Genomic DNA, 27,167 nt, shown 5'->3' on the forward strand with positions numbered 1-27,167 from the left:
TGAGACAGGGTGTCTTCTCTCAGAAGAGGAATTAGTAGTAAATGTCACATAAGGCTCAATGAAAAATAAGCTTTAGGATTCCTGTGTTTTGTGTTGATAACATATAAATCACTAAACCCACCTAGATTTTAGCTGATTCTTGAGGTAAGAGGCTCAACAGAGAGAAAAACTGTGATATCAATGTCACTTACAGAATATTTCTGAAAACATATAGAATTTCTTGTGACGCAGGTTTGGATGTTTTCTGTCATGTATGTGAACAAAACTTGCATTGGCAAGCCAACTCAATGAATCAGAAGTATAATTTGACTTTTTCTTCTATTAGCAATAAAGCTGTCTAAAAAAGATTCCTGATTTTTAATTTTCTGTTGTTTCTCTTTCTGAAATTTGAATTTGCTCCAAACGCAAACCTTTCAAGTTCCCCAAGACGAGAAGTTCTCATAAAATTCTCTTTTACACGTGGTCATATAGGAATTTATTTCGTTACTAAGTAGCAGCAGAGAGCAGAAAAAAAGATACTCCTGAAACGAGAAATAAAAATGGAATTATTTCTCGTTTCAGGAATACCTTTTTTTCTGCGCTCTTACAGTTTCATTTTTAATAATAAACAGACATCTAATTATGTTCATCTTTGAATTACAAAATTCTAAAATTGTGACATCTGTAGCTATTTGGTTATGGGTTTTTTGTTGTTGTTCTGTTTTGACTTAACTTCTTAGAAACTGAAGGTCCTTGCACTTTTGATTGCTACATCTCTGATGTCATGGTAGCAATAGATTAATTTACAGTGTTGAGCTAGGTATGTGCTCCAATTCTGGACACTCAAGAAACTAATGTACTCAATATTTTGGTTAATGGCTAGGAATTCAGGAAGAACATGACAAAACATTTTAGGCTTAGAGAACTGACCTTTTCAAAAGCATCAAGCTTCATCAGAACGTTGCAGTCAGTGAAAATTGGCCAGGTACATTTTAGATTTCATTACAAATTTAACTTTTGTATAATTAGTGAGACAATGAAGAAATATTGCACTGCAGCAGCACCAGCTGTTGCAGGCTTCTGGGATACCATTTAATTGCCAGCATAATGCCTCATTAGATATGCCTCAGCAGTCCAATACAGATGTTTTCACTAAGTAGAAAAAATGTGTTATTTAATAAATTGAGTAAGCAATATCAGATCTGCATAGAATGCCAAGGATGATTCAGTGTTGTTCACCTTTAGGGAGATCAATTTCTCAATTAAGTCTTGGTTTAACAATCTTACTTTTGTATTATGCAATAAAATGAAAATTTATTCCTAAGGAACCTCTTCTGTAAAAACCTACTGTTTTGGTCTTAATGCTAAAAACATATGGACATATGTACTGTGTTGTAAGGTTCACAATAGCTACTTTCTCCATGTTCTAAAAATGTGGGCAAAACTATGTATTCATATAGAATTTAGCTCTCAGTTTTAATTTCATTATTCATACTGTTGAATATGAGTCTGCTGTTGTTGGTTACTCAGTATGTTTTGATGAATTTGTAACTTTTGAAAAGAGAGGAAATTGCTAGTACACAGCTATTTGAAAACACTGATACAAGACAGCCTTGCAATTGCAAAGCTCTGTACCTTATCTATACAGATATTTTGTTTGGTATTTTTGTTGTTGTTTCTGTTTTGTTTTTGAGGTTTTTTTCTTTGTTTTTTAATAATATCGGCCATTAAAATGTATGAATAAGGGAGAATTTCTGTTCACTTGACAGTGATTACTTCAGTAAAAAATCCATAGATCCATAAAACTTCGATGTGTTTTTTTGAGGTAATCATAAGTGATGTTGACTGCTTCTTTGTGATTAGGATGCAGCAGTGCTAGAAGTAGATTACAGGGAGCTTTGCATACAAAACAAAAATCCAATACTAACCCTGTAAATATATGTGATTGTTGTTAAGAGATATCATTTATAGTTATCTGGCCCCAGTTCTTCCACAGGCTATAAAAATACCAGTCAGTTCAGTGAGAATTGTCTAGTGTTCTTGTCAAGTGTCAAGAAGAAAATAATACTGGGAAAAAAAAAAAAGAAATCTGTCAATAAATTATATATTTATTATTATATAATAATTATATAATATCATATATATATAATAAATTAGATATTTATTATTATATAATAATAAAGAGAAATCCAAAAGCTGTGCTTGCTCGATGACATTTCAGGACAGTTTACTTTAGACATTTTGGTAGGTTGTTTAAAATTTATTTTTTTATTTTCATTATAGAATCATAGTGCAGTTTATTTTGAAAGGGGACCCTAAAGATCATCTTCTTCTAACCCCTATTACGTGACTATGAATATGACCCAATATAACTTCTGAATTCAGATTGAATTATTTTGATCTCTTAAATCTTCAGGGATTTTTTTTTTATGTGAATTTTTTTTATTTGGTTGGTTTTAGTTTTATGTTTTTTGTGGTTTATTTTTTTGCTTTGTTTTTAAGATCAAATCAACATGGTGCCTATTCATGGAAAAAAATACATATTTCTGAAATGGATAAAAATAAATACAAATATGGCTGCTTGAAAATCATTTAACACGTTATACCCCTTAGAAATTAAAACTCAAGTAATTTGTTTTTTCTGATAGCAAAGAATCATTGAATTGTCTATGTTGAAGTAGACCAGGATCGTGAAACCCAACCTGACCTCCAAGTAATATCACTAAACCCTTTGTGCCACATCTATACTTCTCTTAAAAAATATGTGAAGACCGTTCTTTGCTTTACATAATTTGATGAAAATGTTATTGAGTCCTGTTTTGCTATTTAAACGTCAAGAAAGTTTTCACCCTTAAAATTCTGAATGCATATTTCTGAATGTTCAAGATGTACTGCGTAAGGGTTCTTCAGAGAATGAGAACTGCACACTCTGAAGCTCATTGGTATTTTCTAAATAAAAATTGAAACCAAATATTTTGTATTTAATATAGGAGAGATAAAATAAAATGCATTATCTCTATCTGCACACCTTGCCTTTATTCTTCTGAAGAAGTATGAAAATTGTAATTCAAAAAGGCAAAATTATTTTTGATGCTCTGTAAAGATAACAGTTCCTTTTTGGTTAGTTATTTTTAAATGGAATGTAGTGATTGGAAGATAGCTTTAAAAGCATGATCATTTTACTATTAGCTGCTGTGAAATATCTATGAAACTTGAAGAGATCCAAGAAAGGGGTATTTTTGTATAGAAAGGTAATGACCTTATATTTTGCATACCTTTAAAGTGCTTCTTTTTTATTTTTAATAATTTATGTGCCTTTTCTGTTCTACTATAGGAATCTGATGGCCAAGGCTGTCCTTTCTGTCGCTGTGAAATCAAAGGAACTGAACCAATTATTGTGGATCCGTTTGATCCAAGAGATGAAAACTCCAGATGTTGCAGTATTATCGATAGCTTTAGTATGCCCATGTTGGACTTGGATGATGATGATGATAGGGAGGAGTCTTTGATGATGAACCGATTGGCTTCAGTCCGAAAGGTATAGTTTCAAATATTTTATAACAAATAAAGCTGTATATTTTTTAATCATGCTGCATGTGACTGAACAATGAGAGACTGCATTTCATGCTGAAGATTTCAGAAACTCATTGAAAACTTCTCAGGGTGAAAAGCAAAATGCTTTGATTTTGCAGCAAGAATACTAAAAGCGAATAGGAAAAAAATACATATATATCTCGACTCTCGTGTGATGTGAATAGAGTTAACTTTGTTCGTAATGGAGGAAGCAACAAATGTGTTAGGATTATACGTGAGCTTATCCGTTGATAGTAAATATTACTATTTGTAAAGATGGCTTGGAACCCAAATCATATTGCACATAAGTGCCTCTTTGTCATACTTCATGTAAGTTATCTATAATTTTTTCTGTAATATAAAATGGATTTTATTAGGTAATTTTAGAGGGAAAAAGCTGAAATTCGTAGTAGCGTTGTGTTTCTGGATGTATTTGTTCTCAAAGTGCTCTGTGTTCGTTTTTGGGATTTTTATATTGATTGTGGAAGATTATATCACAAATGAGAGCTGTCGTTAACAAAATTTTATATTGTTGGTTGTTTGCAGAGTTCCTCTTATATTTTAGCTTTGAATAATATTCTCATTGGCCATATAACACTGAATTTTACAGTGCAATTTCTATATTTTGCCTTTTACTGAGGTCATCTAGATTAAGTAGTTGACTTGAAATTAATTCTGTAACATCTTACTCTTCCATTTCCTTATCATTGTATGATAAGGAACCTGAATGCACCTGTCATTTAATATGCATACTTCCAATAATCTTTCCTAACCTCTTAAGTCGTATGAAACCTTCTTGTGTATGTAATACAACATAGCCTACTCTCAGAAACAGTTTATTCCTCCTGATGAGACTTAAGTTGCAGTCTGCACCCAGACCTTTGTGAGATAGCCTTGAATTGATAGACTTTTATAACACTATCTCTTTTGTGATAAGGCAAAAAATGCATTAAGGTTTTTTAAAAAGAAGGAACTGTAAGCTTTAAGGTAAGAAGTCTTGTTTTCAGTATCTACTGTTCGAATGCTTAGATGTTTGCTGTTTTTATGTCATTAATTTTGTTGTTCAATAAAAGAAACCTACTATTTATTTCTGAAGTTTTAGAAACAATATTTTTCACTCTTTTTTAGCCAGTTTAAATCATTGCTTGGAAATGTTGAAATGCCATGTTATCATGTGATTTTCAGCTGCTGTTGCCTTCTAAAAACTGTTACCAGTGGTTGTAGAGTTATGCTTTTAAGTAAATCACCATATGTAGCATATATTGTTATTTGTGCACATTTTTTGTTTTATAATTCAGCGTTGTCTAAGTCTTAAGCATTATTCATTTTTCTTGTTAAATAATACTTCCTCAGAGCCTAGTAGGAGAAACTGCAATATTTTGTAGGATTTTACCCTCTTTGAATTTGTCTTTTGTTTCTTGTTAATGCTGTTAATATAAACATGGTACTGCATTTTGGCTGTGTTATGGAGTCATTTGGGATGTAGAAACAATGGAGATGAAAGGACACGGATAATCATTTGCAGGCAAGTTGATGGTATAGTTATTTCGTGATCCTAATGATCATATTGGTCAATTCATATTTTATTGCAAGGGTTGTAATAAAGATGCCAACCTTTGAAAATCAAGTGGGTTCATTTTCTCTCAAATCATCTGGCTTGACCATGTGATAGTATTACTGAGGAAAATCATCTTGTCGTATTTGGCTGCTAATGAGTTGGGAACTTAAACCTGATAATCAGTGAAAGCTCCAGTGACATAAGCTTTCTGAAAATGTGGAGCTTCAAGATGTGTTCCTGAAATTTTAAAATCAGTCCTTATTTTCTTGAATGCCTCATAGGAGTTGCATTGTTGTTGCCTTTGAGACTTATACTGAAAACTTTATGAAATTGTCATTAATGTGTAAGAAAGATTAAAACTTTTCATCATCTCCTGTACCTTTATGAGTTATAAATATAAGTTCGATGCCATAAAAATACAAATTTTGCAGTTTATCTTTCTATCTCTGAAATATACTCATAAACAGTAAGTGGTAACTGCATTAAATCCCCAAGGGACCTCAGAGTTGAGAGTGTTATAAGGAAAAGAATAATCTATTATTTAATGGAGTGAATATATCCACTTTTAAACAAATGAATAATTGTTCTTATAGGTGTTGTGTATGAGGCAGCAACAGCAGCAGACCAACAGTATCAAAGGTTTCAAAGAAATGCACTGCAATTAATCTGTTTATCGGCCTCATCAAGCAGCTTTTTTTTATTTCAAAATTATCTTCAGATAATTCTTTATGATCCAAAGTGGTGCCAAAGCTTCTGCTAATTGTCTCATCACTGAGAATTTTCTAACTCTGTAGTAATCAATGTCAGAAAAGAAACTTAAATTCACGGCTACTGGGGGAAAACTGATACCACTATTTCCCAGTAATAGATACATCTGATTAAATCATGCAGCTGTGTTCCACACTGCAGTCCAGTTGCAAAAATAAGTCACAGCTGCTTGTCCCTTGGCAGCAGTTGTGCCAACTAGATGAAATCCAAGTCCTTAGAAAGGAGCCTGTGTTCTTTTCCTTAATTACATCTTTATTGCACAGGTCTGTGTTGCAGCAGAGCCCCTTTGTATACTGAAGGTCTGTCTTCTGTCATGGCCAGTTCATTTCTATTCGTTTGTGTCTTAATTGCTTGTTTTTCCTTTTTCCCATTGTGCTGTTCTTGTTACTCCTTTATTTTTCACTAACCGGAAAATGCATGGAAATCTCCAATAGATAATGAGCAGAAAAAAGTTCAAGTATTTAGTCCATAGCAAATGTTTCAGGTTTTTTTAAGAGGTTGCATTCTGTGTCAAAAATAGTACTTGTTAAGTACATCTGTTGATACCCTGACATCGATAAGAAATGCAGCCATCTCGTTTGAAAAATCAAACAATTATGCAACTAGACAGGTTGGACATAAAAAGAAATATACTTTTTTAAAAAATGAGAATGTGAAGGAAATCTGACAGTGAGTACTGAAGAAAATGTTTGTTGCTGTGGGATATTTTTTGTTTGTTTGTAGATTTTAACAAAGAATCATAGTTTTTAGTTTCTCCCAGCAAAGTACTCTCTCATACTTCGACTCCAAACAGTTAAATGGGTTAAGCTTCTTTATAGGGTGGAGTAACTGTTAAGTTTTATTAGCAATTTTCTTTTTTCTTCACATGCCTCACAAGTTATTAGATAGCCTGTTGGCCATCATTGGTTCCGTTTTTGACCTACCATAAATGAAGAAACTTATTACACCACTTCCATTTATGTTTAATAATTGTAATTTTTTGGAGGTGTGAGATCTACTTGTTTAGATCTATTTAAAAAAAAGTTGAGGAATAAATTAATCTTCTGTCTGATGCTGAAGCCAAAGGATTGAATATATTATATTAATATGGCTTTTGGTGTTTAGGAATGCTTGGTGGAGATGTAACTGAACTTTGAAAACTAATGCTATTCAATGACACAGTGTTTATTAGGATATTTAACTGATGGATGCTTTCTATTACGGCAAATGAACTGACATTCACTTTATAGTCAGTTTATAATTCTGGTTGCTCAGGCATGCCTGCAAGATAAGTATCTAGCATAGTTATTCATCTAGTTCCCTTTTCATAGTGATCAGTGAGGGTAAGTACCTCACTTGTCTTTCATGTATTTATCCTCCTGGCCTTACAGTTGAGGTCAGGGACATTCATCAATTAAAGGAAAAAGTTAAAATTAAGTATTGAATTCAAGTCACTTAGTATGTACATTCTGTGAAGAAGTACTAAGAAAAGAGAAGCTGGGAAGCATCTGGCAGTCATTAAGAGTGTGAATTTTCAATTGCTTAGTCTCTTGAATATGCAGTTGTGACACTGACCTTACACTTATAGACCAAATGGTAAGATAAAAAGTGTCACAAAAAGTCATTCTGGCAAAGGAGTTGAAACTCAATCTTCTAGCTCTTCAGCAGCTTCTTGCTTGTCCCTATATTTTTTTTCTTGCCTTGTAATACGGTTGTGGCTTCTATTTTTAATGGAAATCTGGTAGCAGATCCCAATTGTATAGAATATTACACTAAGATGTAAAACACAAAGTATTGAGTTAAGAATTAAAATACTAGATCCTTTTGCCTAGATCTACTTTTGAATTTATGGAGTTTTCAGACTCTTTAATATAGTCAGTATATTTAAAGAAAAATAACTTTGATTTCACTCTATTGAAGAACTTCCTAGTCCTAATCTCTGTTGTAACCTCTCTGTTGTAACCTACATCTGTAGGATGTACCGTGTTGATGTCAGAAATCTTATGAACGTAGGGGAAAATTTTGATCAAAGTGATTTAGCAGATGCATTTGCATGAACAATTTTATGTGCTTTATATAGTAAGAAGACAGTCTCTATAAGCAAGTTGCATAGTGAGAATACTCAGTGCATGAGTGATCTGAGTCTGATGACTCCTGTGAATGTCGTGAAGCTACTTTAACTGCTGCCAAAAATAACACAGAATGGCATGAACATCCAGATTTACTTAGTGTATGCCGATACAATTACAGTAGGTTCACAGGTGTGCCTTGAACTGATTTATGCAATAAATTGAACTGCATGTTTAAACTCGCCCAGTTAGTTGAAAAACTGCAGAAGTAGGTGAAACATAGACTGAGGAGTGAAATCTTTGATTCTGATTGTAGTATAGCATATTTTCTCATTTTTTAAATAATTAAAAATGGTATTTTAAAAGAACATTCCTCAACTTCCACTGTGCCTATGAATTTGAAAGGATGAGTCAAGGAAAAGAAATCATGATTTGTCACTTGAGGATGATATTTATCAGCTAATCAATGAGGAAGGAAATAAATTCTTTGTCTACTGACTTGATGATTTTGCTTAGTAAGTTTTCAGAAGACTTATTCCTTTTTTTTTTTTGTGGAGATACGATATAACAATGGGTTGTTGTAAGCAGACAATATTATGGGCATCTGGCTTTGAAGGTTGCACATAGATAATTATGAGATGGAATACTTAATAATGGAAAGGTTATCAAGAGTACTACTGCAGTACTACTGCAGAATCACTTTTTACATTTGTTGTTGTTTCTTTTATGATGGCAAGAATTGCTTGTTTAAACAAATTACTGGAATATATTTTCTTTAATTTTTATCACAAATTAATATAGTTTTGAGATACATGGACTTTTAGACTTCTATCCACTAATCAGGATCTGAGTACCTATACGTGAATTAAGAGTTGTGAGGTGTCCATTATGATAAATGACTATCAGTAAATGCCTGGCAAGTATAAAATGTTCTTCTTATGAAATGAAAGTTATTTACTTGATCATCAGGTAAATTCCAATAATTTTTTTTTTATGTCTTGAAGTGCAATGAGAGGCAGAATTCACCAGTGACTTCTCCAGGATCTTCCCCTCTTGCACAAAGAAGAAAACCACTTCCAGACCCCCTGCAAATCCCACATCTTAGTCTTCCACCTGTACCTCCTCGTCTGGATCTTATTCAGAAGGGAGTAGCACGGTCTCCATGTGCCAGCCCAACTGGATCACCAAAGGTAACTCTTACTGACCCTTATTTCTTTATACATGAAGATTCACTAAATTTATTTGATTGTTTTCAGTGTGAGCTTGCTTGCTTGTTTTGGAATATTGACTATTAAGAAATTTTGTGTGTGTGTTATCTTTTTCAGGGGTTTGTTCAAAAAGACTTCTAATTCCTTGTTGCTTAGCAAGGTTCTCAATTAGATCAACGTTGATGAAGTCACTTAGAGATTCTTGTTTCCTTGTTTCCTTCAGTTGACTTGGGATATGCCTGTCTTGCATCATAAGTTACATAGTCAGATGATTACAGCGACATGCATTGGTTAAATGTGACCTGTTTAATCTGATGGTTATATTATACTTAGTTATACTCAGAATTTTAAAAACATCAATTTAACAACACTGTTAACAGATCAATTCTGTAATAAACCCTGATTTGTGAAACCAAATAAAAGTGAAAATTTCCTGAAAGTAGATTTAAAGGCCTTTATCTCATTAAAATTTCATGTTGTTCTCTGATGGTTATTTGTGCTCATTTGCACAGTACTTCAACGAGAAAAATATGTGCGGATAGCCTGCTTTCAAAACTGTAAGTGGCATATATTATGACTCAAGTTTCAGGGGAAATAATGATCATAGAATCTTTTGAGTTGGAAGGGACCTTTAAAGTTCATCTAGTCTACCTCCCCTGCACTGATCAACGACACCTACAGCTTGATCAGGTTGCTCTGAGTCCAGTCCAGCTTTGAATGTGTCCAGGGATAGGGGCCTCCACCACCAATCTGGGCAACTTGTTCCAATGCTTCACTATTTATTATAGAGTACTTTTTCTTACATACAGTCTAAATCTCCCCTTGTCCCCTTCTCTCTTCTAGCCCCCCTTTAAATATTGAAAGGCCACTCTCAGGTCTCCCCAGAGCCTTCTCTTCTCCAGGCTGAACAGCCCCAGCTCTCTTAGCCTGTCTTAGTGGGGGAGGTGTTCCATCCCTTCGATTGTTTTTGTGGCCCTCTACTGGACATGCTCCAATAGATCCATGTCTCTCCTGTACTGAGGACTCCACTATGCACACAGTATTCTACGTGAGGCCTCATCAGTGCAGAGCAGAGGGGCAGGATCACCCCTCTCAACCTGCTGGCCACGCTACTTTGGGTGCAGCTCGGGATATATTGGCTTTCTGACTGCAAGGACACGCTGCTTTCTCATGTTTAGCTTGTCATCTAGCAGTCCTTTTTGGCAAGGCTGTCCTTTGTTCTCACATCCTCCAACTTGTACTGATAATCGAGGTTGCCATGACCCAGGTGCAAGACCTTGCATTTGGATGTGTTTGTTGAACCTCATGAGGTTCTCCTGGGCCCACTGTTCAAGCCTGTCTGTCTCTTTGGGTAGAGTGTTGTCCCTTGGATGCGTTGACCGCACCACATAGCTTGGTGTCATCTGCAAGTTTTGTCATTGATTTCCATCTGTTCATTGAGCCATTGACCACCACTCTCTGAATAAGCACTCTCTGCATATGGTCTTGCAAGAAGTTTCATGTCCATTGAACAGAACACCCATTAAATCCATATCTTTCCAATTTGGAAAGAAGGATATCTGAAGTTAATGAATTGTGTACTTACTGTGTTTTTTGAGGGTAATGATGCTAAAGAGTTAAAGAATTTTCAAGTAAGTAAAAAGCAAAGCAGCTATGTTTGTTGCTCTCTGTTATGAGCTGCTTATTTTAATAGCTGTATAGAGAGAGGATTTCAATTCAAATTTTGATCTTAGATGGTGAATTCAAATTCAAGTTTTAAATATGAATTGAAACTCATCTGTTTATAGTAATCCAGTACGAAATACCTTTTTGGTACTCTTAGGTTTTTGCTTCAAGCTTGAAAATCAACTTTTTGAAGTTCTGATGGTCTATAATTCAGACAGAAGAATAGAAGTTTGAATAGTTTCTTTATCAAACTTCTTTAATCACATTTTTATGTTATACAAGGGAGATTGCAGCACATTGAGAATATAAACTGCATGTTTGGCGTATCTCTTAAAATATACTTTGATAAACTATTTGTACAAAATTAAAGACTTAAAAAAAAAAAAAAATAGAATCAGAAATATCATAAATATCACTTCACGTCTTTCTCTTAAAGTATTTTGAAAATGCTTCTGTTTTCCCATAATACTTTTCCGTATATACATAAAAGTATTTTGGGAGGTGCACGGGAAACAAGATGGGAAACAACAAGCAATTGCAATTTCATGCTTAAAAATAAAGACAAGTTGTTCTACCAAGACTACTATTACAGTCAAAAGCTCTACCTTTTCTTCAGTGGGAAGCAGCAACAACAAAAAAATTTGGATGACTCCTTGCTGCTTGGTTGCTTGGTTTTCTTTCTGCCTTGACAGTGAGAATTAATCTTTTTCTTAACTAGCATCTTGATTAAATACTTCTTTATTTAATATAATAATATTGTATCCTATTTATTTGAATTGACCTGCAATAGAATAATGTTTTTGGGTTGGTTTTTTTTTTTTAACATAAATAACACCTTGAAGAGTCGCACTAAAAATACTGGTGCTCTAACCAAATACTTTTCTTCCTTTGAAACTTTCGTGGCCTCACTCTCTTGAACTGGTAATATTATGCAGACTTGCCAGAGTCCAGGAAAATTACACATTCAAAGAGAAGTAGTCTTCCCTATGCTTATTACTATAACTGTAGGAGAAAAGTATTTCCTGATAACCTAGGAAGAACTGGCTTAAGCATAATTTTGTATAATGCTTCTAGTAATTCTCTCCTACTGAAATTCTTTTGTTTTTATCAGATTTATGCTTTTAGAAACTATACGTAGTTTAGAAAATCTACATACATTTTCTTTCTGAAAATTTGGTTTTCTTTTTTTTTAGTATTTTTGCACATAATTTTGAAAAAAGTTTTACCATTTGTGACACAGTTCAGTTCTGAAAAAGGAAATATGCTGGCAAAACTTGTTTGCAGACTATCTAATTGCAAACATAAATACATACTAAAAATGCCACCTGAAAAATTGAACTGCCATTCTAAAATATTGGACACTCTAATAATGGTTGTCATATGAAGAATGGAGTCATACCTTCTTGTACCAGCAAAATCAAAACGTTTATTTTCTCTTTCCACTTGTGCCCTCATCAGTGCTTATTGGTATTTATTCCATGGCAGAAATATTTTGCTTTTGAATAAGTTTGTTTGTTTGTTTTTTATTTTTCTTTCATCCAGATGGTGTATTTTTTTTAACATTCCTCAGAATTCTTTTCAACAGCTAAATAAGTGATTCAAAGTAAGCATTATGGAAAACAGAAGAAAGGATTCTAGAGAAATATTATCAGTTACATAAGTTTGCTGTAGCCAATTGTCTTTCTTCTCCTGTTCTTCCTTGGTTTTTCATTCAGCAGAAATGAGGGTATAATTTCTTGAATAGAGACTGTGTAGTCTGCAGAGTTGAAAGGGAGAACTAATTTATAACTTACTGGCAGGTTCTCTTCTGGTGCCTAGAAAATACCTCTATTAGGAATGGTAAGACTATTTGATCATGAAAGAAGTGAAGTAAACACATGTATATTTAACTTTTTTTTTCCTAAACTTGGTTTTCTTTAGTCTTCTCCTTGTATGATGAGGAAACAAGACAAACCTTTGCCAGCACCACCACCTCCCTTGCGTGATCCTCCACCACCCCCACCAGAACGACCTCCTCCAATTCCACCAGACAACAGGATAAGCAGACACTTGCATCATCCAGAAAGCGTGCCTTCCAGAGACCAGCCAATGCCTCTTGAAGGCTGGTGTCCCAGAGATGTGTTTGGGACAAGTCAGTTAGTAGGATCTCGAACGGGGAATGACACTTCTCCCAAACCAGGACTGACTGCAATTTCAAACATGAATGGAAGGCACAACCGTGTAAGTTCTGAGCAAGGATTTATGAGAAAACACAGACGTCATGAATTGCCTGTGGAAGGTGCCAAGGTACGAAATTAGGTGAATTTATTGAAGCCTTGATTTGATATCCTACTGCAGCATTGTTTTCCTTGGCTACAGTGCTGGGGTTTCTAAATCTTTCATGTTGGTTATTAATAATAAGCAGGCCATAAATAAATGGCTTGTTACATACTGCAGTTTCTAAAGCTACCATTCATGAGGGTCTAAGATAAAATCCAATTTTAACATGAAACATTCTAGAAATGGCTTGGAGAGAAAATTTTAGATTTGCTGTGTTCTTTCAGCAAATGATTTATACAGTTGGGGCATAACAGAAGTTAGTTATGCAGCATCTCAGGTCAACTTTGAAAAAGCCTAAATTATTTCTGTGTTTGATGATCAGTGCTGTAGCTACCTCTGTGGAAGGTGAAGGGAAAACAAGGTGACCTCTTAAATCTATAAAGTACGAAATATACATATATGATATTTACAAGTACACTAAAGTTGTTAGCTATATTGTGTACTTTAACAAAAGCTAAATATTCTAATGATCAGGTGGTCTTAATTATCTGTAAAACGTTATTTTCAAAGGAACATTAAATTAGTGATGATCTTCAGTATAATCTAATGGAAAAGATCTAACCTACCTTGACCATAAGAAAGAAGAAACAAGTGTATCAAAAGCCAAGCTAAATGTGGAATAGTATGTTGTATCTTTACTACTGACTATATGGGCAGTAGCCTTGAAAATGTACAATGGCACAGCTTTCGTTGCATTGTTTGGTTTAATATTATCATCAGTACTTTAAATTTCATTCACGGTAATGGCAAATACCTTTTTCTTTTTCAGTTGTTTACAGTAATGCAAATATCTTTAGCTGGATTTTTCTTCCTTTGGATTTAAGTCAGAGCTCCGGCTGCTGGAGTTGTATGTTGTTGTAATTTCTCCGTAGCATTTTTGATTTTTCTTGGACAAAAGTCCAATGCAGTGTCCAATAATTCATTTTTTGCTATGAGGGTGTTTGGAATTGTCACTTGCAATCTTTCCACTGATTGTCCAGCTTGATTTGTCTGGGAGGCATCTGCTTGTCAGCTAAGAAGTATGATTGCCTGTCCTTGGCTGCACTGAATAGTATGTCTAGAACTATGGTGTTTTTGCTATTAAAAAAAAAAAAAAAAAAAAAAAAAAAAAAAAGAAGATTGTTTCCGTTTGTTAATTGAAGATATCTGAGAAATTAGAGAGTGGAGCAGTAGTCCTAGTATTAATCAGCTTCAAATAACTTGCAAGACTGTGTACTAGGAGAGGCCTGTGTTTGAAAAGAGAGCAATTGGTGATGGCCTAGGAAAAAAATCCATATTTCTGTTCTAATTGCTACTTTATCAAAGCAGCTCAGTATTTCATTATAGAGCGGATTATAAATTCAGTGTTCCTGCTCTTTTTTTGGTTGAAAACTGTATAGCTTGTGCTTGTGATTCAGTACAAAAGTTAGAAATCATCACTTTTTTTCCTTTTCCCAAGTTCACAGCATTTGTTTATCAAATGGATATCATGATAATTTTGGAAGTCTGATTTTTAAAATTCATTTATTATTGGTAAAAAGCATTTGTTTATGTGATGAAAAGTCCTTAAGAAGTTCGTGGTACTATGTGTAATAAGAATGTTCTTTCATCAGAACTGAGGTAAAGACCAAAATTTTACTAAGAACTAGACTGTAGTTTTTAATATTATAGATTTTCATCTGCTTTTAAACTACACTGGGTTTATATCTTCAATAGTACATTCAAATAGCCATTTAACATTCCAGTTGTGGTTAGGCACAGTATTGAGGCAGATGGAATGAATACTTCTCAAATCAGAATAACTACTCGGTGTGGAAGAGCAATTGTAATCTAGTAGAATTACACAGGTATTTCTTTAACCAAATGTTGTTTGAAATGTCATGTTCAGTTAATAGGTCTAAGCCACTTGATTAAATGGAGTAACTGACAACTATGAATTACTATTTGAGGGTGTATGAACATTCTCAAGGCTAACACTTCATGAATTTTCAACCCTGATTCATTTGTCGATCACAGTACAATCATTTTGCTCTTGGTTATGGCTAAGAATTCAGAAGACGATTTTACAATCTGCCAGTTACAGCACCACAGAGGTTTAAAAAACAGCGTTTAACATGCTGTTCCTGTTGTTTTCCATCTGTACTCCATCTCTGTTGCTTTCATCAGTTTACAATCTTGAAATCCTAATTTTCCCCAAGTGGTTCAGCTGTAACTGAGTGGTCCATCTAGTAACTGTGACAAAAAACTTCCTCTTTTGGTAAAATTTGAAGTTAGTATGTTCTACAGCTCCCAAATGGGGTAAGCTGAAATTGATATGAAAATAATCACTTGAGTATAGTTCTGTCGCATGAACTCCTATGAAAGTTTTAATGTGTAGCCCCCTCAAAGTCTGTTTTGTAATATCTGGTTGAGGATCATCTGTGGTGATAAATTGGAGGAGAGACTCATTGTAACTTTTGTGTGATTTTTTTAGGTATTTTCAAATGGTCATTTGATAAATGAAGAATACGATGTCCCACCACGGCTTTCACCTCCTCTTCCAGCTGCTTCCACCATCCCTAGTATAAAGTAAGTTAACTTTTAACTACAAAGGTAATTGGTTAATTAATGTCAGATAATAGCACTGATTCTGTGATGCTAAACGGAAAATGAAAAAAGAAAAAAATAATGATACCTATTAGTGATATGTTTTCCATGATGCTTTAATGTGTTTTGACAAAGGAAATCTAAATTTATTTTAAGTAGAAACAATTCTAATGTTAATTGGACATACTACGTTTCATAGCAAAAGAGTACTTTGTGGCAGATCTTGCTTGTAGGTATTTGGCAGTGGAAGTAGAACCTGTCCATTCCATTTTGGTTCTACTACTACTGAAAAAGTATGATCATAGCTATCTGTTGCAAGAGATGAGAGGTTCTCGGGACAATGCTAAGCATAAAGAGCATAATTTGTGTGTGTGTGCACGTGTACTCCATCTCTAATCTAGACATGTTTACTGGACTTTTTACACAGAGAGCTTTTAGTCATGCTAGTATCAGTAGTTGCAAACTACACTGTGTTACAGCAGTATTGTGGTTTAAAAGATGTTGCTGTACAATGGGTTGTGTTTAATTGGTCCTCTGTTCAGATTAATCTTGGACTGACTGCATCTCCCATGATACACAGAGCTCCTAGGTTGTTCCACAACCTATCAATCAGAAAGAGAAAGAATTGACTGTGTTGGACAAATTACATACTTTAGTATTCTAAAGCAAATTACTGGATTCTAAAAAAGGAAAGGTTTTTATTTTTTATGGTGTTGGAATAGAAAAAATGAAAAAACATTGTTTCATGAAAATCTCATTTTTGCAGTTTTTTTTTTACAAATATATCCTAGAATTAAAGTATGTCATTATACATCATTCACTGAAAATGATTCAGTATGTTTTCACAAAGTATTTTGCCTCCTATTAAATTGACTGCATTAAGCCTTAAATAATGTGTTCATTTATAGATTTGGTTCAAAATACTCATATTTTCCCAAACTGCCCTACTGCAGTCAGTCTGGCGCAAGCTTCTCATTTTTCCCTCCTCTCTGATCTCTGCATAGTTTTGGTTTGAGAGCTGTTTCTTTTATACAGCTCTAAGGCATTTTTTTTCCTTGTTATTTTCATAAGTCTGTAGCTTCTAAGGTTTAACTGGAAGATACATAGAGCAGGTATGAAATGCCTTAGTCTAAATAACGATGAGGCAAAATTATGTTTAGTTGGAGCTTCACAATTCCACAATTCTGACGTCCTTGCTTGACTTATTTGATCATTTTTTACTGAATGCGCCATAGCAAATATTAACTTTTTTTTTTTAACTGAATTGCATAGTTTAATATCAGTATTGTTTTTTGTTTGATTTATTTTTAATGGAAACAGGGCTAATTTATTTTCACTTTGTTGGATTTATTATTATTATCCACACATTAGTCATGGAATGTTGGACTCACATTAAGTAAGCATCTACTGCAATCCTTACTTGTGAAAGCAGTTATTCCTTTATTGGACTGATGTAATTATATCAGGTTATTTTTAGCAGTTTTGATCAAATTGCTATTTTCTTCTCAACAAATAAAACTTTTAGGTTAAAAATATAAAACAGTTCTTCCCTCAAACTTACAAATTTTCAAGGTAAAAAGTGTTTGTTTTTATTCCTATGAGTGGGTCCCATTTTGCTGTAATAGTAAAGATTGGTCTTAAAAGTGCTATATATTATATTATTATTTACTCTTTTTTTTTGAGTATGTATGAAACACTCAATTCCAAGTACCTTTTATATTCCATACATATGTTAGGAAGAGGTAGTTGCCTTGAGGTGGTTGAGGAAAAGTACACAGAAAGGTATTTCTCCTCCTGCTATCCCTTTTATCCTTGCTAGCTGACCTTGAATGTGAAGTCATGATTCCATTAAAGGAAAATGAAAAGGCCTGGAAATCATGGCTTCCTTGAAATAAGTCTTTGCTGTGGTGCTTTTAGAAGTAGCGCTGCTGATACAAGGGTTTCTAGATATCTGAGAAAGCATGGTATGCAGGACTTAGCTTGGCAAGCTTGACAAATCAGTGAGTTTGGATGTAACAAGCATTTTCTTGCATGCATTGCACCCTGTGATAAATAGAAAATTGTATACTCCTCTATGAACAAGGGCAAACTCTTTTAAATATGCTAATGTTTAAGGGTAAATATGCACTCAAAGGTAGTATTTTAGAAGCATCTGATAAATCAACTTAATCATGTGATCTGTGTAACAGCATTTATTTTGTTGAAACAATGATAGCTTAATAATTTGCTTTTGAGCTCACTATCAACTATTTATTTGCACAAGGCCTGTAGAAGAGCTGATAATACGAAACTGATGTCTGTACAGTACGTGTTATGGGTCTGCAGTTCAAAAAGCTGTAGTCTTGTCCCATGAATTAGAACAATCTACAGCTGTTGGAATATCTTAGTGGCATGCTTGGAGTGTGTCTTAGATTTATGTTTAATCTGAAAGATATTGAAGTTGTGCATTCTTCAGTGCAAATTGAAGTATGGTAGGTGGAGAGATTAAAGATATTCAATCAAAAGCACAGTCCTGATTGGAGTAAAATACAAGTTCGTTGTATCTAAGCTCTGTGAATCAATTTACCAGCAAATGACAGAAGGGGAATTTTTCCCTGAAGTACCTTTAAAAAAGCGTGTTGTTTGTTTTCCTGGAGCTCTGCGACTTTGCAGCTGAGCTGGACTTAAAGTGACTTGATAAAAACAGCTTCTCTGTCTTCCCTGCTTTACTTTGGCCCTTGGTGCTCAACATAATAAGAGAGTTTGGCATCTGGGTGACTGTTCAACAAATCAGAAAAGACAAAGTCACTGCTTATCAGCATGCAGTTCTGAATTTCAATTTTAAAGTATTTTAAGGAGGAGGGAAAAAAAACTAGAGAATATTACAATACGTTGTGCTGGTCAGCTTTGTATTCCTCTGTACATAAGCCTTCTAAAGACATAAAAGTAATTACCTTTTCAAAAGTGTAATTTTAGAAAACTTCACCAGTTTGATAAACCAATGCTTAAGTGTTTCAATCTTAGCTTATAGTGGCATATTCATCTTGTTTAGTAACAAAAATATGTAAAATACTTGTCTGCTTATCTTACTAATTTATGTAGAAGGGTAAACTTAATATAGTAGAACAATAGATATTTAATGAAACAATTACATCACAAAGAAATTTCAGTAATCCTGGAGAAAAGCAGATATACTTCTAAAAGAACAATGCAAAAGAGATTTGGAGCCAGCTATTACAAATAGATTTCAAATTGGAAGAGCAATGTGATTTATTCAGAACTATGAATTGTGAAAAGTTAATAAAATGTGTGACACCGTTTTAGGAATCTATTGAAGAAAATATTAATTATATGTTAGTACCTTTAAATTGTGTTACAAATCAAAGGACCTTTTAGATATTAATCACATAATATATAGCCCAGCAAATATTTTCCTTACTTTAAGGACAGTGTGAAAGAGACTTTAATAGCATCAAGGGCTTGTCTAAGTCTACACTGTACTTGGAAGCAGGAGAATGTAGAACCTAAATCTTTAAAAATTCCAAACCTGTAATAATTTCTCTGCAGTGCAATATTGTTGGAAATTGATTTTAGCATAAACATACTGATATTTGTGGAATGAAGTTATATTTTTATTATAACATAAATTAGGTTCTTGTATCTACTGAATATATGACAGGAAGCAGAGGCTTTCTGAATTGGGTAAGGAAAGGAAAACTTCATTTTTTGTACTCCTTGAATATTCTGAATTTACTTATATTTTAAACTCTCAGTAAATGAGTCTCTGAGCTTTCCTCTGTAAGAGCTGTTTCTGTCAGAAAGCTGATAAGGCTAGCTATTACAATACTGTACTTCAGGTGATGATCAGGCTCTCAGTTTTTACCCTGTAGGTTTACTTAAAAAAAGAAGAGAAAAAAAAAAAAGAAAAACACTGTCTAATTAAATAACTAATCAACAACCTAAATCTTTCCTATCACCAATTTCAAATACTGCCTTCAGAGAGGATTATTTTTTTTTTGTCTGTTTGTTTGTTTCTTATTTGTAGCCTTTGAAATGGGCTTCAAACACCACCACCATGCTGGTTTCTGTACTGTTTGGTGTTGGACATTTCTGGTATACATACCAACATTGACATCTGTTCAGTTTGTGATTTTTAAAATTCACAGGCTTATGTTTTGTATAATGTCTTCAGAACATTCTGGATCGCCTAGTAAGAATAGTTGCACACCCGCAGAAGTGAGGGAAGTTATTCTTAGTAAGCCTTTGAACTGTCTGAGCACAATACAGGTTTCTCATTGTCCTGTTAGGTTTTACTTGCTTTAAATGACCATAAACTTGTTGTCTGTTCGACTTGGAGATCAAAGGTGGAAAAAGCATTTCACCTTGCACGGCTGTATTTACAGAAGACCTTTTGCTCCCTCTACAGAAGGTGTTGGAATACTGCAGTGTGTAGTTTGCAGTTCAGTGTCATGACTCTTCTTTCACCTTGTGTTTAGCTGGAATGCTTTTCCAAAAAAACTTGAGTTCCCATCTTCCATGAGTTTGTTGGTGAAGTCACACATCTATTACTGATTGAAGAAAACAGTGTCTGAGGGTAGGAGTAGCTGGGAAGCTCTAGACTATGAATATATTAAAACAAAAGCAACCCATCTGCCTCCTACTTTCTCTCTTCTCATTTTTTTGGTTTGTTTTTCTTAGTGACTGATTGGTACTTATAGCCACTTATTCACTTTTGTTAGTTATTCACTTTTGTTCATAGAGTAGTCAGATGTTATTTAACATCATCTAAAATAAATTGTGAAAGGCATAAGATTTTCCTGTGTGAAGAAGTATATTGCATGTGTCAGATGCTGCTTGTATTGGAAAAAAATGAGCAGATGAGCCTGACTTGTCACTTCAGTTCTTGCCTTTATGATAAAATTGTACTAATTAGATCATCAGAAAAGAAATTACGTCCACTCCTGTCTCATTTTTCCTATGGTACTTAAAAACTTCCCTAAATTATATATTAAGTGGATGTGTCTTGTAATGTGGCATGTAGTTGAGCTCAGGGGCCACAAATCAAAATGGCCAAGAACACATTCCACATCTTCCTTTGATGTCCTCCAGCTGTTGATTCTTTTTTTTATTTTTTTTTGGGTGTGTGTGTGGTAAAGAATGAAGGTACTCATTATTATATAATTTAAAATGCAAATGATTTTTGAAGATACACACTTAGTGTTCAGCTAGTTTAATATTTGAGTGTCTGTTTATGGTTTTTATGTATGATTAAACATAAGTTAAATTAAGCCCTTAATGTAAGCTTGTGTATTTTAAATGGTTTGTGAGTTTCTTATTGATTTTAATGTATCAGTATAATCACTCTAAGCAGAGGGGCAATATATGTAGAAGACGATATTGATTGCTACTTAGGCTAGGGTTTTTTTAATGTTTAATGAAGAGAAAGGTATGTTGAGCTTGTTAATATATAGCAAAATCTCTTCCCCTAGATGGAGCTCACTAAATGAAAATTTTGTCCATTGTTATGTTTATAACACAAAAACAGCTAGAAGGGCTTCAGCTTTAGCTTAAGCTGTAAAATAAAACTAATATCCAGCAGTATTATCCAGATGAAACTTGTTTCTTTTTCTTTTTTTTTTTTTTGTAACTGTCAATGGAAATAGTAAACCTAATTGGGAGTTCAGTAACATAATGGCTGCAACAAGATGGAAATCATGAACGTCCACTGCCTTACTGAGCCCTGCTAAATACTATTTGCCATGAATTAACTTCTGTTTAGTTCTTTTGATAAGTGCAAACAGCTTAAACCTTCTAAGCACATATTTAGTACTACTTTGGAATTTTCTGTTATGTTATGCTTGCTTAAAGTAGCTTTAAGAGTTTAACACAATGTCCACTAACATGTTTAAGTATTCTCACTGACAGAAAAGGCAGTAACTTTTAAGTTTGTTTCACATGGTATTTTTTTAACCTTACGTGTAGCTGGCACATGTTAAGGATGTTTATGCTAAAGAAATGTATCTTCTGCATTGTACTGAGGATTATTATCTAACAGTTAAAGCAGAACTGATCTTTTTTCTCATCTCCATAGGTGCCCTGTTTCTTCAGCAAATTCTCTGTCTGATAAATCACGGGATCATACAGATGATGATGATGAATACAAAGTTCCTTCTTCACATTCTATAATACTGAGCTCTCAATCACCTCATTGTCATAATATAAAACCTGTTGCTCGGTAAGGTCACTTAGCAATCTTGAAAGCAACTTATTCACCAAAGTCTGTTTTTTTTCCAAAATTTAATTGTATTAAATGTTTACAGTGGTGGTTATGTGATGTCTAAAATGTTTTATCTTTTCAAGCTTGTGTTATTTATGCTTCTGTTTCATTTAACCACCACAATCATATACCACAATCACTGTATTGTATCTCTGCAATATGATATTTGTTGCTTTTGAATAGTGCTTCTCAGGAAGGTAACTTTTTTGTTACTCACATGGAATAAAGCTCTTTTGCTTTAAACATATTCTAAAGTATTCTCTCCAAACTCTCACACTTATTAATTATTAATAGATTATAGCAGGGAGATTTGAGCCAAAGAACATGACATCTGAAGGCTATGTCATTCATGGTGAACTTCATGATCTTTCAATCATAAAGAAAATCTAAATGTCTGGAATGAAGAGAATAAGTCTTGGGAGAAAAAAGGGCCAATTCCTTACTTGTCCTGTAGGTCAAAAGTATGATACTGAAACCAATTATTGATCTACAAAGTCCAGGCTTTTCTTCTGTTAAAGAATGCAGTGACATATTGCCTTTTTTCTCTCTCTGTCATAATGCAATGTCAAGAACCCACTATCGATAATGCTCAACATCTCTGTCATTACAAAATAAGCCACTTACAGTTTTTTACACCTTTTCAGTTGGACATTTATAACATGAATAAAAGATTACTCCTTGCACACAAGTTAAAAATTGTGAGAAAAAGAGTTGTTGAAGTGGTGATACAACCTTCATTGCATGGATGTGAATATTACACAGTTGTCTGAGCTTTATGATCTTGAGTGCTTAAATGCCCTACCAGACAATCTTGATTATAGTTGACTCTATATGCTTAAGAACTGGGGGAAAGAAAAAAAAATATCCTTTACATCTGCACTTTTTAAAAATCCGATAGGATGTATAACATAAAACTTATCATTTAAGTATTATTCAGCAAAAGCCATTGATGATTTATTTTTTTTTCCTGATTGTAGTGTTTAGCACCTTTCAGTGTCACTTTCTTTTACCTCTTTTTCCTAAGTGTTGCATCCTCAGCTCTTGGATAATGCATAGCCATTTCAGTAAACAGAAGAGCCCGCAGAATTTATTTTAGATTTTTTGAAATTTACAAATAATTCTTCTGTTTAATTCTAAAATTATATCACTTCTGTGATTTCTTGTTGTTTTGCTACTAAATCTGTCAATTCTAAAAATTGTACAAGATTGATAAAAAGAGATGATTCACAGTCGTCTTTTCTGGCAGGTCAGTTAACTGTCTGGTTTGTTACAGCTGATCTCCTACATACACATATGCAAGTTCAGCAATAAAAAATGGAAAGAAAGAATTTCAGCATTAGGGTAACTAGACTAGTATTAGGAAAGTGATATGTTAGTCACTCACTCTTTGATTACTGTCTTTTCCTAATAACCATATTTTTTCTGAGAAGAAAAAAGCAGAAGGCTGGCTCGTTACTACTGATGTGCTGCTATTCTATCAGTGCTGTCTAATGTCAGTGTAAACAGGTATTTCAGGATGATTTGCAAACTGATTTCTTTACTGGACTCTTCATGAAGACTTAAGTGGTGCCATGTTAGGTTAACTTACCTACCTATATTGATTAATTTATTGAAAACACAGAATATATTTAACCTGAAGTAGAAAAGATTCTTAATTATTTAGTATATATGCTGATGAGTCAAAGTAAGTGTTGCTTGCACTGCATTTGAGAGGTTGAACAATCTAATTTTTAAGAGTGAAGCAACACGTCCTCTACCACTTCCCTGGGGAAATTAATTCATAACAGAATGCTTCTTACCATTAGTTTTGTTTTTTGATTTTCTTTTTAAAGTCTTGTAATTATTCTTACATTTATTTCATTACTCCTAGTTATAACTCTTGGGATGACAATCACAATTTCACTTCCTTTTTCCTGTTTATGTATTCTAAATGATTATAGACCTTTATTCATCCTTCCATTCTGTATGGCTGAAAGAGATAGTTTTACCAATTTTGACAATACTGCTAAAAACTCAAGATGTGAAATTCTAACGTTATATAGCTCTAGCAGATTTGCCAACTTTTGATAATAATGACACACAGTGTGTAGTTGTGATTTTTTTTTAATTTTTAAGTGGAACTGTTTAGCATGGTGGTCTTTTTCTAGAGAAACTTTCAGATTCTTTCTGAGCATGTAGGATCTGCAGCTGCAGTGACAGGAGTCGTTTTCTAATTCTTTAATATTTATTTAAACAACATTTAGTTTTATTAAAAGACTTTTTTTGCATGTTATTTCCCCATTGTCTTTGAGCAGTTGTTTTACAAAGAAAAGAAATTTGCAATAGATTTTTTTTTTTTGTGGTAACATTATAGATTACTTTGTACTTTGCTTCATTAACTCTAAGTGAATTTTCGTATTTAACTTGATACTGTTATTTAATTTTGAGAGCCTGATACATTTACATTAAAAAAAAAGGAAAATTCTAGTACAAGTTGTCAGTGAGACTCCATTTTTCTATACAGAAATAGATGTCTGCAGAACTGCTTGACTTGTTTGTTTTTTTTTCATTTTAAATAGTTGGCTAAGATTTTACTTGAAATTGTCAGTGGTATGTTACGGTTTTCTGCTTGTTTTTTTGTTATTGTTTTATTGCATTTGTTTGTTTGTTTTTAAATTATTTCCTATATAGATAGTTACCAAAAATTCCCTTTTGTCCTTTTAGTATTTTATCTAGTAGAATTTTAATGGTTGCAAAGGGGAAAACAGCACTGAGTGTATGCATTAAATGTGTAAATAAACCACTGATGTGACTTCAGAAGTGAGGACTGTATTCAACATTAGTGATTCTATGATATGATTTTTTCCTTTACCTTGAGTAAGTTAATTAAACTAATGTCAGAATACCACCAAGAAAGCAGTATAATTCTTCAAAGCAGTTTTAATGAGAGCTATCCAGTACCTAAACTCAGTGTAAAAACTATAAAGTTTAGAATTCATGCGGTTTATCGTTTTTCATTGGTTTCTGTGTAATGGAACACTGTCTTAAGCACTTTGTAATTCTGTGAAATAATAGTTGGTTAACTGGTTGATTATTTCCTTGTTAATGTCTGTCTTCAGGGTTTGTGAGAATGGCCAATGTAGTGGAGTAACAAATGGAACACACAGTGCTACTTCTGATGTGAAGAAATCGAAACATCCAGAGTTAGGTATGTTTTAATTTTTCACCTTTTTGCAAGAAAACTTACTCTGTGTTTTTCCAGGGGTACAACAAGAAAACATTCACTTCTTGTAATTGTGTCATTCAGGAGATGTCTATGATGCACCTACTGTTCCGGTACCTTTGCCACCTGCACGGCCTCCTACCAGAGACAACCCAAAACACAGCTCTTTGCTCAACAGGACTCCCTCCGATTATGATCTTCTGGTGCCCCCTTTAGGTTGCAGACTTTTTGCTGATTACATTTAATGGTTTATGTAGCCTAGATTAACCAAATGCCATATTTACTGAAAAACAACAATTATTGAGTATGTTAACAGTACCAAACAAACTGTAGGCTAAAAATTACAGCTGTACATCAATACTTGCCAATGTGACATCTGCCTGTAAGTCCTCATGCAAGACAGATGAATAGATAAACTAAGTCTGGATTCAGGCTACAAAGAAAAACAGAACTGTTTTGTGTAAAATAGAATGAAAACTTACTTGGATTATTGCAGTTTATTGCGTGGAGGGTTTCTGATTGTAGCTTAAATAATTACATTTCTTTTATCATGTAAAAAAGATGAATGGCAAAGTGATGGTATTTAAGTCAAAGAAAATTAGGTTACATTAATAAATTTTTGTATTGCTTTTCCAATGTCAAAGGATAGTTCAAAACTCACTGCTGCCTACAGTCACAAAAAGCTATATTTCCCAGTCCAGACTTTGTCTTGTGCCAATGACCTAAACATTTTGAGGTCAATAATATTAGAGAGGCCACTCTGTCTACATGCTGGTGGTGAGCTTGACATCACATCCACCTTCATCGACAAACTCAATTCAGTCATTGTTAGACTATACTGTATGTGTAATCATCCAATTTTCTGATCCCATAAAACCTCTTGAAAACTGCTTGGTAAATCTGGTCCTGTCTGCACTACTTTTATGTAAGGGGAGAGTTATTTTGCCAAGTATACTAAATTCACTTTGTATCTTAGGTCAGAGCTTTAGTACAGCAGGTAAAGATAGCATATGGTATGAATGTAGCAGATCGGATATAGTCAGCATTGCTATTTGAATATAAATATATTGTCTTAGCCACTAAAGCATTATTGTTATTCTATACTGATAACAAATGAGATTTTCATTACAATACAGTCTTCGTAGTTGAGCCGTTTAAAAGACATTCCTCCCCCTCTCCATCCCAGAAAAGAAACTGAGCAATGCGAATGGTCATTCAGAGCATGTTTTAGAAGAGGACTGTGCATAGTAAGAGTCAAGCTAACAATTTCATTGATGCAGTCACTGAACTGTTAGACAGACCCCAGGAGCAAGGGCCATGGCAGCCCGAGAAAAATCAATTTTAAACCATTCTAGGATACTTTATGAAGTTTTGTTCATCTAATAAGTCTTTCCTAAATGCAGGTGAGGATGCGTTTGATAGCTCACCTCCTTCACTACCACCACCACCACCACCTGCTAGGCACAGCATCACTGAGCACACAAAACCATCTGGCTCAGGAAGTCGACCTCCCTCAGGACATGAACTGTTCCCTCATCCTGGTAGGAATATAAAAAAGAATATATATTTTATTTCATTTATTCCAGAAGTGAAACTATTACACAGTAAAGTTCTTATTAGTCTTCAGAACTCTTTTTTGTTTTCAACTCTATACAGATATGTAAGAAATAACTTTCCTTTGTTTTTTTTAACTGTTTTTGAATGGTGGAGTTGAAAAAACACGGGATAAGACTAGTCAACTTTTCATTATAACGAAGTAATAAGATAAAGTCAGTTTTTTTAAAGTCAGACATTTTGTTAAACTGTACTTTTCTCATAGGAATTGTTACTTCCAAAGTACCAAGTTTTCTGTTGTGATCTGGGGCATTAGTGTGTATCCTTTTGTCAATTCCATTGTTTTTTATAGTTCATTAATAATTCATATATGTTTTTTTTTTTTTTCCAAGATGCTAAATGGGGAAAAACTAGAAGACATGAGAAAATAATGCCATTTTGCCAGAAGTTGCTGTAAAATTTTGCAGTAAAA

At 33.8% G+C, this 27,167-nt stretch overlaps 1 protein-coding gene across 4 annotated transcripts in view; it reads left to right on the forward strand.

Annotated features, from left to right (window-relative positions):
- The window catches only part of CBLB (Cbl proto-oncogene B), a 125,012-nt gene that overhangs the window by 87,314 nt on the left and 10,531 nt on the right, over positions 1 to 27,167 (forward strand). For 3 of the 4 annotated variants that reach the window (XM_042866471.1, XM_042866473.1, XM_042866472.1), the window contains 8 exons: positions 3,314 to 3,517; positions 8,931 to 9,116; positions 12,720 to 13,085; positions 15,571 to 15,665; positions 21,754 to 21,897; positions 25,038 to 25,126; positions 25,226 to 25,357; positions 26,545 to 26,682. In XM_042866471.1, the coding sequence (XP_042722405.1) occupies positions 3,314 to 3,517; positions 8,931 to 9,116; positions 12,720 to 13,085; positions 15,571 to 15,665; positions 21,754 to 21,897; positions 25,038 to 25,126; positions 25,226 to 25,357; positions 26,545 to 26,682 (1,354 nt within the window). The remainder of the gene's footprint in view (positions 1 to 3,313; positions 3,518 to 8,930; positions 9,117 to 12,719; positions 13,086 to 15,570; positions 15,666 to 21,753; positions 21,898 to 25,037; positions 25,127 to 25,225; positions 25,358 to 26,544; positions 26,683 to 27,167) is intronic. The other variant, XM_042866474.1, reaches the window with a different exon arrangement.

This window comes from Lagopus leucura, unplaced genomic scaffold (genome assembly GCF_019238085.1).
Source record: "Lagopus leucura isolate 7727_CA_CO unplaced genomic scaffold, USGS_WTPT01 Super-Scaffold_100001, whole genome shotgun sequence".
In the NCBI taxonomy this organism is placed as follows: domain Eukaryota; kingdom Metazoa; phylum Chordata; class Aves; order Galliformes; family Phasianidae; genus Lagopus; species Lagopus leucura.